At 37.5% G+C, this 19851-nt stretch overlaps 1 protein-coding gene across 1 annotated transcript in view; it reads right to left on the minus strand.

Annotated features, from left to right (window-relative positions):
- The window catches only part of LOC113578130 (protein kinase C-binding protein NELL1), a 159197-nt gene that overhangs the window by 98264 nt on the left and 41082 nt on the right, over positions 1 to 19851 (minus strand). Inside the window, exon 4 of the mRNA XM_035527909.1 lies at positions 16780 to 16950. Coding sequence (XP_035383802.1) covers positions 16780 to 16950 — 171 coding nt within the window. The remainder of the gene's footprint in view (positions 1 to 16779; positions 16951 to 19851) is intronic.

Raw genomic sequence — 19851 nt, forward strand, 5'->3', positions numbered from 1 at the left:
AGATTTGGGGAGGGTTAATCAGGTCAAGCTATAATGTGTGAATCGGTTCAGCTGGTTAACCAAAGGGGAAGGAGGTGCATTTTGCTCTCCATTTGGCTTTGTTCTTATGTGGGTTGAACATATTCAGACTGTCAGCCACTGACTTTGTACTGTGATGTGCAATGCATTCTAATGACAGTGTATATTGGTACTTTATTTGAAGTTATGTTACAGTAGAATGGGTTTGCCTGGAGGTGTGACTGGGTTTCAAAATCAGCAACAGCAAAATTTGCATAAATGGGAATATCCTGTTCCTTAGTTCTGTGTTTAATGGGGGTTTGTTGGGTCCCTAATAGTCCAGATTCCTATGGCTCCTCATCAGCACGACAGCATGTGCTCACAGCTTCCTTGCAGTGTCACTGAGACAGGCATCCATTAGCATGCTAATGCAATTGCACTAGCGGCATTCACATAGGATTCTATGAACTGTGGTCCATTAAGAGCTCATTTGAGATGCTGACCGTAAAGCAGCTTCAAACCAATTGCCTGTGTTCATCAGCAGTGGATCGATATGGCTACAGAGGAAGGATTCTTTACTTCATCTATAACAAGCACTGCAGAGTCCAGTGATATTTGCTCGAGTGTGGAGCACTGCAGCTTATTTTCTCTAATGTGCTTATCTTCTTAAAGACAGGAAGCTAATTAGTGATAAGTGTGAAACTGAATATAAAAGAAAAAGAAATTCAAAAGATGTTTTTGGCAAGCTCAGGATAACATCTTCAACTGCACCTGCTAAAAAGGCTGTTCACTACCATGATATGCAAATGTAACATGGAGTTCTATGTCTCTATATAGCAATCAAGAGCTTTGTGAAAGGCATTATATAAATAAAGCATTATTTGTATTATTAGTATTAGTAGAAGTATCATCAACAGTAATAGTAGTAATACTACGTCACACATGTTGAAAACCATATACTTGTCCATAGTATAAACCTTTATATGATGTCTGTCTAAAATATCTTAAGCCTACTATATTGTAGAATACATGATACTATAGGGCATGTCAGGAGTATCAATATAAATATTGTATTATATTTACAGCATACTGGTAAATATGGTATATCTGGATGTAAGTTGCACTCATTTCTGCTTGTTTTCTATGTGTTACTGAACAGTAGTGATTGGACAAGTTAGCTGGATAACCATTAGGTAGGGTAAGGTACTGTAAGATCCTGACAATTTAATGGAACCACTTACAGAAAAACTGTAGTTTTAAAACCGAGGTGGCACTGCCACTTAGTACCTCACATTCACAGCCAGTGGTGTTGGAAGATGTCATCAGGCTTGTAACTTTTGTAGTAGTTTATGAATTCACAAGCTTGTGTTTCGCGCTTTCTGTCGAGAAATTCCAGTAGAATAGTCTGGTAATTACTCTGGGCTGAGGAGTGGGGAAAGGATGCAGGAAGCTGGAGTAGCATAACGAGTTCAATTTATTATAGGTTATGCTGAACAACAGAAAAATAAACGAGGAAGCAGTTCCACACTGGGTTTTAAACTCGTGTTCGCTTTTCATTGCCTTTCCCCCCCTCAGTACCTTTTCATCCAGCAAGGTTCGGTATGCACTGACTCTCTCTTGCTAGTTCCAGCTACCTACTGACAGAAGTGTTATAAGAAGCAGATAAGTTGGCTGCTGTTAACCAAACACAGGTGCAACCAAGCTTAATTACCCAGTGGTTCTGCTGGGCCATCTCTCTGCCTCGCGTACGCTTGTCCATGTTGCCACATACAGCAATCCAAAGAACTTCCAAACTAACTATTTATTATACCATTTATCATCCTGAAGCTGAAGGAACAAAGTGTCAGCATACAATCTCTCAGTTTTTGAGAACTAAAGCAACCTTAAGGAAGTCTAAGTTGAAAGCGCGCTTAGAATAATGCTTATAGTTTGTATGTAGGTAACTTTCATCTTTTAAACTTAGATTAGGATATCCAGCTTTTCCTTATCAACTGGTCAACAATGACTTTGGTTCCTGGTATCATTGTATATTTGTAAGACAAAAAGAGCATGCTGTATTACCTGTCTGTTCCTCTTCATGGTATTTCCTTGACTCAGCAAAGTGCAGTGGATGATGTAGTTTAAGATGGTGAAATAAATTCATTGTGCTGCTACCTTTAGTTGCAATCTTTTTACCACATACTTGGCACAACACTTTTCTGTTGGTTGTCATCCCTCTGGAAACCAAACCATTTCCACACAACCGACTCCCTGTCTTTTTTGGAATTAAATATTCTCCAGTGGTTTCGTTTTGCACCATTGGCTAAAAGGTTTTCACTGAGAGGCCTGGACATGAACTGCTCCATGTAAAAGCAGGCCTAGAGCACTGAATATTGTAAAATGACAGTCATATATGTATTACTAACTGATTGTTAGAGATGTTTTTCATGTTTTGGAATTGTTTTTGTTGTTGAGCAAGGTGACGTGATTATCTGGTGTTAAACGTTAGCTAAGATAATCCACTGCATCTACAGAAATACTGAGAATTTGTTTTCTTAAATTGTCTCAGACGTCTCTGCAATATGCCTTCCCTTTGACATCGAATTTTTACAAGGAAATAAATGCACGAATGAGTGCCATGCACACACACACAAGAAAAATGGGAAAGACACTGGTTATGTGATGCAGTTATTTTATGCTGTTTTTATCGCACTCAGATGGTAAACTGCGTAGCCTAGACATACTCGATATAACGAATATGGTCATTTCCAATATTGTGTATAAAATATAATCTAATATATCAATATTTGTGATATACTTCCCAGCCCTACCATCAATCACAGTCAGGCTTAGGAAAACATAAATCAGCAGGTAGGGATTTTACCAGGAGATTGCAATTATATTTTTAAATACAGGACAACTGGTGCAGTCAGAACAGAGCAACCTCAGTGTAGTTATTAATTATTCAAAGTGATCACTTGGGAAAATATTTGGTGTGGAAGGCTTGTGGAAGACAAGGTTTGAATTCCCACATCAAGTGAACAAGTGTTGTGACCAGAATGAGCACTTGCTGAGAGTATTATTGCAAAGACTGAGATAAGGGTGTGCATATTCAAAGCCAAAGCAGCTTCAAAGACTGCTGCAAATAAGTGGGCTCTGTGTTGCTCTATTCACAACACAGCTCATTTGAACATACAAAATTAGGCCACACAAAGACCCTCAAGCCAAATACCCATTCCAATGGACAGCACAATATGAACAATAACAGAATAATGTTCAATAAAACTAAAGGTGGCAGCTGCTGGTGCATCCTATAAAGTAACAGGTGACAGTAGATAATGCCTCCTATAATCCAAATCCAACATGGGCAGGTGATCTATAGTAGAACTTTATAGTGGACAAAACTGATGCCGTCTGATGGCATCTGAAGGCTGATGCCGTCAGCTCTGTTAATGGCAACTTGAATAAGACCAGGACATGACAAAAACCTCTGGGTGCATTGCTGAACCCAGAACCAGTTTTAGAAGGACTGCTTGAGAGGTCACAACTGCTAGATCTTTCGCATGGAAGCACAACACTGCATCATGAAAGATGCCACTGTGAGCATCACTGCAAAAACAAAAACAGCAACAGCCTTGGATTCAGCATTACTTTGGCTGAGAAGCAGCACTTATAGTCTATAGATGGTAAATAAAAAATAGTGGATAATGTCAGTCAATATGAAAAAAAACATGACTAGTTTCAGAAAATTGTCACATTCTGTGATTTGATGGTAATTCAAGTTGGCATCAACAAATTATGCACTCTGCACAGCCCAAATGAGACAACAAATCTATAGAAAGATAATATAGCTTTCACTTTACTGATGTCCACCCTCTTAGGTTATTGAAAGTGTATGTGCTTTGCCTGCTGGTATATCTAGTTTACTCTTGCATGTCATGACCTCAAATCTCTTAATCCAATTTCATCAGATACCTTTTTATTTGACAACTTTATTGTCCAATTTTCAAGCATTTCATTTCATTTTCATTGTTCTCATCTTCGTCTTTAAAATAAACTGGCTCTCATTTAGTGGATATGTTTTTAATGGAGACACTCATGTCTAAGTATACTACTTTTGAGCTTTCTCTGTGCCACTACATTATAACCTATCTGCTAAACAGACAAGTTAGAAATTATGAACTGAGATTCGTTTGCCCTGCCTAAGATGTCTTCCTCTTATTGCTGACAGGCATACTGTCCACTTTGAACTCTCTCAGTCTGCCTAGCCAGTAGCTCAGTGACTTAAAGCCTGCCAGCTTCACTTCCTCCATTTTCTCATCTTTGGAGAATTGAATGATAAGCTGAAGAGAAATATCCCAGACCTCTATTCATATTCAGCAAAGATTCTTTCATCCTTGAGAGATGTGACAGAATACGCATTGTGCTTAAAATGGAGTGTGAGTGGGTGATTGGCAACAGTATAGACTGAGTGAAAAGAGAGGGAAAAACAAACTCTGAATCTGACTTTAAGACTTTACCATGCCTTTGCTAGAACCACTAGCTTGGCTAGTAAAGCATTAAAACAGAACTTGAAAGGTGTGAATGGGGACATCATAAATTATAGGTGAACATTATGAGGCTGAACTCGTGGATTGACAAGCTACTATAAATTTGCATTCAGACCTTATTCAAACCTGTGCAATTTTACCAGATAGATTACAATATCAGTTTGCTCTGTGAATCTAAACTGTGCCAGGACAGGTTAATGGCAGTTCTAACTCTAGGAAACAAGAAGTCTTGTTCTTAATAAAATCACCTTGAAACTCACTCAAACTTCACTTGCAGCAATTAAATTCAAATACATCTTCTTATGTTCAACTACGTTCTATTTTTCAAGCGTGTCATTGCACCAGCAAACCTTCATACACCTTTTCCATTGGGAAAATGTAATACAAGTCATACAAGTCTGTCATTTCAGTCATAGATTACATGTATAAAACTGCCTTCAAAACGGCCAACATGTATTTCCAGCAGAAACTGTTAATGGCAATGTGAATTACCTCAAGTTTGTAGCACTGTACCCATCAAGTCAACTTACCTCCACTTTTGCAGTGAATGCCAGTACTTCTGAGTCAGTTACCAACTCAAATCTGCAAATCTTATAACTCATAATGACCAGACAATAGATTCAAATGACACTCTTTGAATTGCTTGACCATGAGATGAGTTGTTTCCAAACTCTTACCAAATTTTGGATGCATCCAGTGCCATACCCTACTGCATGATTATAGAGCTATGATGCAATTATCTACAGTGATCAGAAACTCTCCCGTTTCACTGTGTCACGATTAGTCCCTCCCACACTGTAATAGAATTCTGGCTAACAGAAACAGTAGGCTAGTAGGCTAGTAACTACTCAGCAGTCAATGTTCATTGGCCAATGAGCAGTCATTATTTTATAATGATACTAAGAATCACACATATATACACAATAATTTACTTTAGGACGCAACTGAAGTGCCATATCTCTTTCAACAATTGTTCTTCCTAGAGATGTGTGAGAGAATTAGGACTATGCTTACAGAGTGATGGAGGGGACTGGCTACAGCCATGGCATCCTCTTACAACTCCTGCATAAAAGTTAAATCAGATCTCACTTAAAGCTTCCAAAAACCTCTTGAATTAGCAAGTAGCTTTTAAGCACCTTGTAGGATCATGAAATAAATGTTTTGTTTGTTGTCTCACAGTGTTCTCCATTGTTGTATCAGGATGTTCTGCTTATCGAAGGTTAAAGAGGTGCCAAGGCCATGAAGGCACCTACTGTCGTTTTGCAAGAATTTCGAACAAAATGGCACGTGCCAATCTCTGAAAAAGTAGAACTATAGAGCAGTGTCATGAATTTATCACCCATTACAATTTCATTCTCAGACAATCTACCAGCCCTGCAAAACAAGAGTGCAGGGAAGGCAGAGCAGACACACTGCCAAGGAAACGAATCCATCAAAGAGAGGCTGGTTTACAGCAGTTGTTTTCCTCCAATACTACTGACAGGTTTTTTTGGCATTCTGCTGTTGGATTTAAAAGATAAGTATATACAATAAGAAAACAGACTCGCATTTGAAGGGATATCTGTGGCGACTGAGATAAGAGCGTGGCTGCATTTTTTCAGAATCAAATACATCTGTTCAACTGGTTTTCAATTTAACAGGACACTCGTCTAAATTCTGAATGACCTAAACTTGCCAATATATCGAGACACCACCTCATTAGAAACCCCTACCTTGAACCTACTGGCTCACTGGCTACTTTGTTAGGTAAACCCACCTTGCAAACACATTTAGTTGTACATTTACAGGCTTTAGCCCATCTGTTGGCATAGAACATTGGTCAGCTCCTTGATACCCCTTTCATCAGTGCATAGTAACACTACTGACAGGTATAAAGCAATACAGATTTTATTCACAATACAGAGGTGACACTAACATGGCAGTTGAATTGTAATGAATGTATTAGACACAGCAATGTTTTAAAAGGCTTATTAATGTCACTTCTGCCACCCAAAATATCCAGCCAACAGCAGACCTGTGGTAGACCTCTAATCTGACACTTGATCAAGGGGACAGAGAACACAAACTTTGCATGCTAACATTTGGTCTATGTAGACTAAGTGTCCAATTACAAAGCGTTTCTACTGAAAATGTATCTAATAAAATGAGTAGAGCATCCAAGGATTAAAAAAAAACATGTGCACACACACACACACACACACACACACACACACAAAAAAAAACAAACAAAAAAAACCCCCAAAAAACCCACATATATCGTTAAAACTAGTTTAATAAATTTAGGAAACATCTTCAGCATCCCACTTTCCAGCCAATACAAAACAGAGCTAAAAGGAACCAGAGCTAAAAGGACTGGAGTAATCTCAGATAATTGCATACACACAATTAGTTAAATGTAAGATTATTAGTGTTCTTATATGAGGTGATTATTAAATGCTTTCTCTCAATATTTATACTTATACCGTGCTAGCCAGAGTTCTCCACACTTATATGTAAACCATGGTAGTCAGAGTTCCCTAAACCCATACTTAAACCATGCTAGTCAGAGTTCACCCTGTTTTATAGTCCTTCTATGTCTGCATTATGTACAGCTCTTTCTGACCACACTGTTTTATTCACAGACAGTCAAAAGCAAAGAACAACTACAGATATGTTAACATATTACTACAATTGGTAAATCCCAGTTGGATGTGTTTTTCCTGTCCCAGTGGAATAGGGGTAAATTGTTCAGGACACTATTTGGACACCTTCCCTCCCATTGAAAACACAGAGTTTATGCATGTGGATAAATGTGCCATGAGCCTGTTGCCTCCAGGGTACCTCTGGTGTCAAGGAGAACAGCCATCACTGGCTCTAGTGTTGCTTTTGTACCAAAACCACCAACTGTTCTAAAATGTTAGTGTATAATGAGCAACAAAGAAACATACATTTCAGCTAAATTGAACGGTAATATTTTGCTTGTTTACAAGATACTAGGCAAAATCTTGGTTCAGTGGTAATAGTTAGCTAAGACAAACTTCTGTTTTGTCCAGTTGGCAGCAGAGAGCTCAAATAAGAAATTTGGTACCCAGGCAAAATATCTGCATCTACTTAACTAGCATGGTATGTAAGTAGATGTTCGATAGCTATAATCTATCTTACATTACTTAAACATTCAAAGCTGCCATCACTCTCATTTCCCCAGGTTAGAATGCCTCCGATTGAACAACTTGAGGATGCAGTCTAACTGTGTTCAGTTTCCTGCTATAGCTATTGGGTCTGAGATCTTTAGCTGGACACAGACAGCTCTCAATTATCAAGAACCACTCATATGTGTCAAATCCATTGTACTACTAGCTTCTTTAATTATTTAATCAATAAAAACATCAATAAAAACAAGCAAGCTCCTTGCATAGGCTTTTGTGCAGTTAGCCATGACACTCCTTTCACTGTTCCCCAGAAACTGTTGCATCCATTGTGCTTTGTGAAGGTTAGGGTTTTCTTTCAAATTTTCATTTCTATATACAAAATTTTTCCAGTTTCTATAGGCTTACCTCTTAGCATTTCTGCATATTGCAATTTGGGCTTTTCTGATGTCAAAAGGCATGCATCATAAAAAGTGAAACCTTTACAGCTTTGGTGTCCAATACTGAATGCATAAAGCATGATATTCTGTTATTCCAAATGCTAATAACACATGCACAGGCATAAACATTACACCCTTGCTTCAAATTTATCTTTAATTAAATTCAGTTTTATTTGTTTAATGCTTTATATAATAGCTTTTGTAACTGAGTGGCTATACAAACCCAGGCCCAGCATAGATCAGATATGCCAAAATTAACACTGTCTGCACAAAAGTTTCCAACTTCCAGTAGTTATTATCAGGCTGAGTCAGAATGTAGATGTTCCTAAGTGAGGCTGATTCGGGATGTTGGTAGTCCTAAGTGAGGCTGATTCAGGATGTAGATATTCCTAAGTATGGCTGACTCAGGATGCCACTGTGATCTGTATTATGCAGTGCACGGGGCATGACCTCTCCGAAGTAGAGCCGAAGAAACGAGATTCCGAGCATAATTTTGTCTGGTCCTTTGCCACTTTGAATCACATCCACTGAACATTTCAGTGAAACAGGTGATGAGGACAGCATCCACTGAAATCACAGCTGCAAGAAAACAGACTGAGTCACAGCTTTTTTGTGGTGTGTGCACTGTTAAAGAAGAAAAACAAAAGGGTTCTTGAGAAGAGCGTTAGTTTCTGGCCGGCATAATACCAAATGCCTTAATTTTATTCTTCAAAACAAAAGGATCAAATGTTAAATAGACATAACACGGATATTATCAACCAAATCTTTATTATGGTTATTCTTTTGATTAATGATTTGGATTTCACTTAAAATCTAATAATTACCCATCTTTGATACCCATTTTTTCTGCATTTTGAAATTTGCTTGCATGTACAATAAAATGCGTAATGTCAGCTACACCAGAATTTTTATTCTGTTGTCTTACTATAGAATATTACTAAATAAATCACCCTTCCTTATGTTACTTGTCAGTTGCAGTGTGTTTGAGAGCTAAACAGAGCTCAAGTCTTAAACATCAAATGCATGCTGAGATCGGTATAACTAGGACAATTTTTAACATCAATGTTACAAAAATGTTAAAAAAGGGCAATACCCTAATATTTTTCTGCATGACACAGCTTATTAGTTGTCCTTTTAATGTCTCTATGAATGTGGAATGATTTGTTGGGGGTGATTTTTCACACAAAACGTAAAACTATCAGCAAAAATAATCACTTCTGATACTGCCTGATAAGTTGAAGAAGTGCCAAATTCAGAATGTGCAAACATTCAGAGAATATTAAGAGTACACAGCTCTGAAGGTGAGAACACAGCTCTGAAGGTGAGAAGACATATCCATGTCATATAATTCAGTGTGTGGCAGGAATGAGTTATCTACATATGGGCAAATCTCAGAATACACCTTCTGTGTCTTACAGAGGTCATACATGGTCATACATACAAGGTTGTGTATGAGGTCTGTAATATTTTAGACATGCTTTTGTTTCTTTATTTAATTATTTATGTTTTTACCAAAAACATATCTTCTCTGTAGTACAGGCCAGTAAAGGATGACACACAAAGAAGTGTACATGTGCACATTCTCACTCACACAACCACATATACCATCTATCGTTGAAAACGTTACGCAAACCGGGTAACACAAAATTCACATCGCACTTCATAGCAACATTCAAATACTCTTATTCCAAATGTAATTCACTCTATTGCCTCTCCTGAACACACAAGCATAAGAAACGCCAGCCAGCACTCTCCCGAACCAGGAATGAATATGCTGACATAGGAAGGTACCAATTAGATAAATAAAGCTTTGATGTCAAGTTTTAACTCCGCTGCAGCACTTTTTGCATAAATGTGTCATCTTTTCTCACCAAGTGGGTCAACTGTGGTGCATGTTGGACAAAAACACATCCTTCATGCATTGTACAGCATTACTGACATACATGTTTATATTGTAAAACAGTTCCAGGATGGATTTTGGAGTCCAGGATTATTAATTATTAATGTTTTATCTGAAATCAAGATATACAAACAATGGATTCTTTTTTTAAAAATGCACACAATCATATGCAGGTTCGTATTATGGAGGAAAAAGACAGCATGTGACTTAAACATTAATGCCATATATCTAATAATATGTAAATAATTACTTGCCCTCTTTTTTTCCTGCATTCATTCTCATGTTTAAAAGAGGGCCTCTCAGTCCCCGAGCTGAGTGTTATCTAATAAACTGTTATATCCTGAATGAGAAATAATTTCCAGTGATACCAGCCCAAACTCCACACCATGGAGTACTGAAACCCTGCACATTGTGTGTTAGCAGTAATGTGTCTAAAATTCTACAATTAAAAAGAAACAAAGTGCTTGCCAGAGTGATTGGCACGTAGACATCAGTTCATGGCACTTGGGTGTGTTGATGTAGGTATGCTTGTAATGTGATGTTTTAAACACATTTTTAACACTATTTACTCTGTATGCCATACTATAGACAATTGTGTATGGTTGCAACACAGCCAGCACTCCAAAAGAGAAGGGCAATTATTACTGAACTTCTCACACAACCACCACCCAAAACCTTGGAGAGCTTTTTATTTCAACATTGGATGATGAATAAATCATCTTTTAATGTATGTCCTCTGTGATTGGTCACAGTGATAGTTAGTGATTAGGTTAGTGATTTTGGAAATCAAAGTATTATAGGTCATCCACATAATAAACCAAATAAATAATAATTAAACAAAAACACTAAACATTGGAATGTATAATGAATAATCATGCATCTGTAAACCCGATCCAGGTAGACATGATGTAATCCTCGTCCATAATTACTGATTTTTGCTGCCTCTTATGCTTTATACATAATACTGATCAAAACAGGATAAATGTGTAGATCTTTCATGGATAATCAGAAAAACATGAAAAATGTGAGAGAAACAGTGAGATTTTAACACCTAACTAAAAATAAAATAAAAAAACATCCACAATAACCTACTATATATTATTTAATGAAATAATGTGAGGGCATAGTCACTAACCTGGGGGTGGTAGTGTAGAATAGTTGTTATGAACAGTCAAATATGTCCTAATTAACTGTCAGACATGTGAGATAATGGGTTTACATAAGAAATCATTTAGGCTATAAGAGGCTCCATCAGTTCTGGGCTTCACTCATCCATCAATAAGATATTACTGATTATTTCTAGCCCTCTGAAAATAAGCACTGAAGAAAGTTTCACTTCTTGATTTCTTTTACCTTAATGTAACGAATAAAAAAAAACAAAAAACACCAGGAATAATGCATGTTTTTCAAATAAGGTACAGGGGAGGGATTTATCCTGTGTTTACCACACCCTGCAGCTGAAAAACAAACCAGCAATTGAATCAGCATGTGTGCAAGTCCATAGTTTATGATAGAGAAGTAAAGTGAATGTCACAGTTCTACCTCCAAGGTGCACATGCAGGTATAAGTGAATAATATAATACAGTACTAACACTGGTTCCTTACTATAAGAACAACAACAACAAAAAGCAGCAGCAACAACAACAATAACAACAACAACAAAAGTCAATTTGTAAAAGCATAAAAATGGCAGAATGCCTCCATTTCGTGACTCTGCAACAGTAGAGTGTGATTCAGGCACATGCTAATTGCTTTGCAGTTACAAATGGGAACCATGAATGCTTCTCCAAACTGCCTTCTTGGTCTAAGGGAATAATGCTATACTGCAGTGTGTGTGTGTGTGTGTGTGTGTGTGTGTGTGTGTGTGTGTGTGTGTGTGTGTGTGTGGAATGCTTCCCTTAGCACCTATAAAGACTGCAATCAAGACATAAACACTGCTTGATGTTAATGTGACGCATTAGCTTTCTGAAGCAAACACAGCTGGAAAGATGTTCAGTCTAGATTTATATAAAATTTGCCAGGGTAGTTGTGCCATTGATTTCTATTTATTTTGCCAGGGTAGTTGTATCATTGATTTTGATCAAATTTGCCTGGGTAGTAGTTTTCATTGATTTCACAATATGCATCCTTCTCCTCATTCTTCTGCATAAGCCTCAGAATGTTAGGGCCAGCACAAGCAAGCACACAAGAGAGCTGGAGCAATCCAGTCTCAGGAATTCTTGAGTTTTACACTACAATGACCTGCCAGAGTTCCATTTCTTACTCTTCTAATTAAATACCTTTCACATTAGTTTCAATGTAGTTAAAGAGTAATTCTAACTAAATAAAAGAATTGTGTTTAAGATGTTAATACACATTGGACTTGATGTCTAAAAATGAAGTTCATTAAACTGCAGCCACTAGTCCTGCTCTTAGTTCTGCAGCATTCGTAATGTTTTGTGCAAATTCCACCTAATCTGCAATTGTGAGATTCAACAGCAGCTGGAGCTTTAAATAGCATGCAGTGCTGGTGACGTTTGCCTCTTTGCAAGACAATCAGATGCAGTAGAGGTTTTTTCATGGTAACCTGGGGTTGCTCCAATTATTGGGCTTTAAAGACCTGTCAGCAGCACACGTCAATACTGTAGCCTTGCTATCTGATGAAAGTCCTTTATATTGGTGAGGTAGACACCAGGATTTGTTTTTTTTTTTGGAAGTTATTGAGTTTGACAACTTGTAGTGCGTTGTTACAGTTAAAGAAACATTGGCAGTAAAAATTATCATGTTTTCTTACTGTGTTACATAAGATTTCATAATAATCAACAAAGTCATTTATAAGACCAAAAAGCATGCAAAGCAACAGCCTGCTGCATCCACAACTGCCACTACTATTGGGCAATTATTTACGAATGCTCATTCAAACCAGGCAAAGAAAACTTTGACTAAGATAGAAAAATGGATTCTAGCTCAGGCTGAAAAGACTGTCACTCACAAATGATGAAATGTATGTACCTGTGACCCGCACAAACTACACAACATAAACAATGTAAGTCTGTATGCTCAGAAATCTAGGCCCTAACTCAGCATTTATCAAGGAGTCTGCCTTTTCACTTAGTCAAGCCATTTGATGTCTAATGAGCATGACGCAGAACCTGTCAATAGTCTGGCCACAAAGTCTTGCCACATTTGTCAATAATGCAGAAATCTGTGCAGTGCAAGGGAACTTCAGGATCTGAATTAAGAAACACTTTAACAGTGTCACACTACTAATGATTTAATGGGTGTAGTTTTACTATAGTTACATTACTAGTGGGTATAGTTTTACACCCTTTCTGTTTCTTTATAAAACTCTTTATTAATCCTTTATTAATACACTTGATTCAGCTGATTTGTTAAAAACATTTCTGCACTGGAGTCAAGCAGGCAAGGCACTTAACAGGCCTTGATGTGGGGGGGTTTAAAAACAACCATCACTACAGTCACCTCTAACTCCAACAGCCTTCTTGGGTTCCATGAGCTGCTGCTGTTCCTACCTTCAGCAAACACTCCCATCCCATAGATTTATTGCAGACTGCATAAAAAAATCTATATGTTTATATAGATACCTTTAAAAAAAAGAAAACTCTGATTAGCAGGGACACAACTATTAAGTGTGTTTTAATTATAAGGCAATTACTGCACTCTGCGTGTTTCATTTATATGCTTTAAGCAATAAAAAAGCAAAAAATGAAAGTGGAGTGACAGAATGAAATAAAAAAAAGTAATTAAAGAGTTAATCAGGATAAAGTAGTGCTTTATCATTTTCAGTTTTCAAAAATACATTTATGTATGTAATATTATGATAAAACTGTTCTGCTACGTGACTATTTTAGCCGTTTTGCAACTTCTTTACATTTCTTGAATTACACCCTGATAGCATCTTACTCTGTGTATGTACCACTGAACTGGGCTTACAATCAAAGGGCTTTCATAGCGGTGTGCACTTTCTAAAATTATAGTTACCATAACTAAGCACCATGATTCATTATATTTTTATAGTATCTCATTATCCCTACCATCATGTTGTAGCATCTGAACAAAGGTTTCTCTGGACCTGCAGATTATGATGCCAGTGCACAACAACATTAGTCATTGTAAGGTGGCATGAAATGACAGTCTGGCTTTAAATAAAATCAGGCAACAAAGAGGTTGAAAATTATAGGGGTGCAGTGAATTTATTATGCAAACTCTTCATTTGAGCAATAGAAGCCAAACAAAGCACAGACTTGAACAAAGCATACAACTGTCCTTTTACAACATCCTTAAGTGTTATTCTTCATACGTGGATGTACATTGGTGGCACTTGTGGGGTACTTGAAACAGAATTCCACTTCAAGTATGATCTAAACTGTTAAACTGTGGGTAAACCACCAAATGCCTTTCAGTAGCAAAAATGCAGAACAGTTACTCTGAAAGCTCAGTGGGAATGAAGCTTTCTCTTAACACATTTACTGGCACACATGCACATATACTGAGATAATGCTGAATACCATACACAGCAATGAAGACCTTGTTGTTCATTTTCATGCTGTTTTTGGAAAAGTACAATCTAATTAATAATAAAATGAGGGTAACACTAATCTACTGTCTCAACCCAAGACCTAGACAACACCTCATAAATGTGTCTTCTTGACTGTATATGTTCGGTACAAAAGGTTTTTTTGATGTTTGTTTTTTGTTGTTTTTTTTACTTGTAACTAAATATTTTGGAGAAACTCTGTCAACTTATTCACATCTAATTATAGACAGATAAGATATAAATATTTATAGACAAATAAAGACAAATTTACGCATGTTCCTATTCTGAGCTATGTCCTTACTACTGACTAATTGAATATTTACAATATTTTTATATATTAACCCTTATTCATCAAAGTTGCATTCAAATGAGTACAGATTTGACTGCCCTGAATGATGTACAAACTACTGCAGGTCTGATTCATGAATCCATCGCAAGGCATCAAAATGAGCAGTAATTTGAGTGCAATTGATGAATCAGCTTCAGCTGCATGAAAGCGATTGCTGTTACCTCATTTACAGATTATCTGATAACGGTACATCCTGAATTGGCCTCATATACATAATATTTGCATTAAACACGCCCCAGTTGCTGCAGGTGTAGCACTAGTAAGCCAATAAAAGGCATGCATTAAGCTGATTGCTCACTCAAAATGGAAGACAAACAAAAGGAAGTATATCCAGAGAGAAAAAGAGAAACTTCAATGAAGCAGTGATCAAGGTGCTTTTCTATTTATAATTACTTGAAGAACTGAATATTGATGAAGATCGAGATCTGAAAAACCCAACTGACATTTAGGTTTACCAATTACACATGTTGACAGTAATCAACCTAAATTGCTTAACAATTTAGTACAAGGATTCACTTGTGCTCAAACTTACATACACTACTAAGAGACATGATGGGGTTTGCGCAAATACACCAATGATGCAACTGATAAATAAATGAAATTTGTGAGTGCTTGTTTTTACAAAAAAGCTTTGATAAATAAGGGACAGAATTTCTTTCAAATCATTGCACCATCTCATCATTTCGATTGCAAATAAGGTCTGAGAATTATTTTAGTAATCAGTTCCTGTATGATCCTTAAAGCTTTATGTATGGTAAACTGCAAAACCTGAACACAATTCACTGAAAAACATTCCTACAATTCACTAAAGAGCTCACTAGATCTGTCTACATCATCTTGTACTAAAAAAACTCAGTGATATCTTTAATGAACTCGCACTGCGGGATTGATTCTCACGTAACACAGATCAATGTGCCAGTCTCTACACCATTCACTTGCATCTTCTGCAATGAACCAAAAGATAGGGCTCTCCACACCAGACACACCCAGGCCTCAGATGGCACCAGCTCCCCCACAATACAATCCAGCTGTCAAGCCCCACTCTGAATGCCACAGTCTGACAGAGTGAGAAAATCTCCAGATGTAAATATTTACTTTGATGACAGAAGCAAGCTAATCATCTTCCTGAAGAGCATGTGCCTCAGAAGCACATGAGTGTTGGGAGTGAACCTGGCAAAAGCGACAGGGGCTGGTGCTATCACAAAGTTACAGCACACCTCATTCCACACAGAGCTTAAAGCAAACACAACCTCAAACCAACAAAGGTTCACGCATTTTGTCTGTTTTATAACTTTATAAAAATATGAATAAAAATTGTATAAAATATATTTGGATTATTTTTATATTTATTTATTATATATTTTTATTATATAAAATGATTGGAAAAAACACAAAATAAAAGGGAATTCATAAAATGGAAAGAATGAGACAGGTTGAATTTAGTATACTACAGAGAGTAATCTGTCATTGTAATTAAATTAGCTATATATTGAGATGCTATACAGCAATAAGCATTGTTAGCTGGCTAGCCTTGTGTGATACCATTAAGCCACAAAGTTATCTCGCTAAGCAAAGCAATCTTTGCGGTGTATCTTTCAGGTGTAACTCAATCTTTAACACCCCCCCAGTATACATAAGGCAGTTCATTTCCATGTTCTGTGGTGATATAGTAATAGCAAACTAAGCTTTACATTATATGACAGTCTTTTGCTTTTCTTTTAAAGTTTATTATCACCTTTAAGGGATTAATAGGTGGTTGTTCATTAAAAAAATGTTTAAAAAAAAGGCAATTTTTGGAAAGTGTAGTTGAGGAGCACAGCTCATGATTCTCTGAAAGCAAACCGATGGCCAAAGATAACCACCCCTAAAGGTCAACTCCTCCTCTTCTACTTCAGCACTTACCTATTACAGTCCACGTGAAGCAGTAGGTGAGACGCACTAACGGACAGAGCAATCTTGTGCCACTGCCCATCAGCGAGTCTGTAAGGAAACGTCTCAGACCGCTGCATCCCCTTGTGGCGGTAGTGGTAGTGGATCTCCTCACGAAGCCCACTGCTCTCAAGTTCAAAGTAACTACAGGAGAAAGAGATGAGTCATTGGTTAGCAAACTTTACTCCACCAGTCCCAGGGACCCCATTAATTCAGCACAATTATTTGCTTTTCCTAATCTTAACAAACCTGATGAAGCTGAGACACTTGTGTTAAAGCAGTTTAAATTAAAATGGGAAGTTTTTTATTTAGAACTTAGAACCACTGCCTTAAGACAGGGTGAACATATATGGTGTTATTTTATTAGAAACACCTACTCTATAAATAGGTTATTTGTCAAAGAGGCCACGGAAAGCTATGGTCCAATTGTATAGAAACCAAATTACAGTCAGTCAATTAACTTCTGAGTACAAAGAAAGCAAGAATCTGTAGCCTAAAGGTACAACTGTAGAGCAGGTAGCTTATTGCATTTAAATTTAGATTTTAAGCATCGGTAGAGCATTGAGGATTTTTTTTCCATAGTGCTTACACAGAAGGATAGTAGCATAGAAGGGTCGTGCCGCCATTTTTTTTTTTTTTTGCTAAGTGTCCTTGGTGCTCCACATACGGTTTATCCCAGACATCCTCCAATTTCTGATATGGAGCCATATCAATTGCTGGTCACAACAAGCAATATCGATAGATGCTTCCTTGGAGGTTTTGTTCTTCATGACTCATTTAATTCTCACAAAAACCTGCTGCTGCAGCAGGTGGGTTGAAGGCGCTAAACATTTATAACAAGGGCAAAGCCTGATTTATTCTCTGAATGTTCTGCATCGTTGTGCCACTTTTTACAAGATCATAATCTCTCCAGGGTCCACTGCATTTTTATGTTGGCTGCAATGGCGCTGTGGCATTTGCAAAGCTTAGGAATCCCAGCAGAACACACTCTTGGGTAGCTAGTCCTCAGCACCAAACTGAATGTGGGTTTTGTGGAGTTTGTGTGTGGAGCCCATGTAGTTCATTAGCGGAGCCTGCAAAGATAAATTCATTTCTCTCCACACAGCACCTTCACAGGATAAATAGTCATAAGACTCAATTCACCCATGTTGTCAGGCCTAAGCAGGGAGAAGGGAGAGGTTCACAATGATGTGTATTTGCTTCTCAGATGGGTGGGGGAGAGAGACAGAGCTAGTGTTTGAGAGAGAGTGTGAGAAAGCGAGCATGCAGGAAAGAAAGAGTGAGGGAAGGGGGAAAGTATAAGAAACAGAAAGGAAAAGAAAGAGGGACAGACACAAAAGGAAAGAGCATGCAGGAAAAAAGAGGGTGAGAGACATAGCAAGCATGCAGGCAAGAGAGGAAAGCTTTTGATCAGCATGGATAAAGAGTCAGAAAGTCTAAGCTGTTCAACCATTCATCGAGGGATCCTCTCAGCAGGGCATGCTATTTTATTTTTCCCACCATCACATGTTCCTCAATACTTCTTTCAAACAGGCTTCATCCATATTAATACACACTTAAACACACACTGTTCTGTGGAATACCAAACAAGGTCTCACAAACCTTTCTGATTCCAGCAAAAATAAATAAAACAAAATAAATTGAACAATATATCACTAAACAGCAACAGTGAATATAAAACTAAAATCTAACAGCTCTCTCTTATTGTAATTAGCAGTTGTGATGGGTACTAACAGCTCAATGTTTAAAAAAATTGACTATGACACATGCAGCACAGTCAGTTAGCAATCAGAAAAAGTGAAAAGTGAGAATATTTGCTTTGAGTCTGTACCCTAGCACACTGCATTTGAAATGAAACAAGCTTAAAAGTACAAACTTTGGGGACATTTCCTTCTACACCGCATAGGAATCACCACCCTTTTTATATGTAATCTCGTGCCCCTACTACTCATAGACTTTTGGATCTATGTTTCTTATCAGTCCTCTTCCTACACCTACCAGGACTGAAATGTTAATTTTATGAACACAGAGAGGACCAAGATGACACAGGATACACACACTATGTCTCTACTTGTAATTGGACACTTGGCCAGCTGTGTCACTGCATTATTAGTTCATGCACAAGTAAGCTAATCAAAATGTCTTGAGCTGAGGTTTAGATGTGGCATTTTCTTCTGGAGTCTGATACTTTTTCTTAGCCCAAGTCAATACTAATAAATCTAATAAATCACGAGGCCAAAAATGATCAGAATAAACTAACCTGAGAAGTGAACTAATGGCATATTGTTAAGAAGCCATAAAGCAGAGGCCCACTATAGGACAATGGGACCTCATGGAGTCCGTTTCTGACAGTTTGATCAGAAACATCCACACCAGAATGTTAATGAAACATGTTTCTCAAGCATATTTCATGAAAGGTACTCAGCCACTGAGTGAGAGAAAATGCCAATTCTAGACTAGCCCAATAAGCAGTCCTGCAAAAAAGCAACTGCTTATCTTCGAAAGCAGGCAAACATGAAGGCATAGCTAGGTTAGCTAGCTAACTTAACCTAGCTATCAGTATTCGATTAGCAATTGTCAGATAGCGAGGACTATCTTATGGTATGGGCCTTTATGGCTGCCAGTGGAATGAACTCGCTTGATGAAGTAGAGTTATCTTACCTGTTTAACATCCAACCAAATGGATCTAAACCTCTAAATACATTCAAACCTGAGTGGAGGACACTTCAAATTACATGGCATATATAAGTATTTCACTTACCAAATACAATGCCCTGGAAAGAAGCATGAATGGAAAATGGCTGCATTACAGGACTGGCAGAACATCTGGTTGCTGGTAATATTTGTGCTGGAGACTTTAGGTACTTACAAAATGTAAAGAATTTGCAAAGACATACTGCACAGTTTTAGTGTAGTTAAAATGTACCCCTGAATTAAGAACATTCTGTACTTTAACTTCAAGTAATTGTTTTTATCCAATATGTAGGACTATCTAAGTGTAGGACAAATCTAAGACAGAAGTTCTGTCTAGTTACTTGCGGCCTG

Source organism: Electrophorus electricus, chromosome 1 (assembly GCF_013358815.1).
Source record: "Electrophorus electricus isolate fEleEle1 chromosome 1, fEleEle1.pri, whole genome shotgun sequence".
NCBI lineage: Eukaryota > Metazoa > Chordata > Actinopteri > Gymnotiformes > Gymnotidae > Electrophorus > Electrophorus electricus.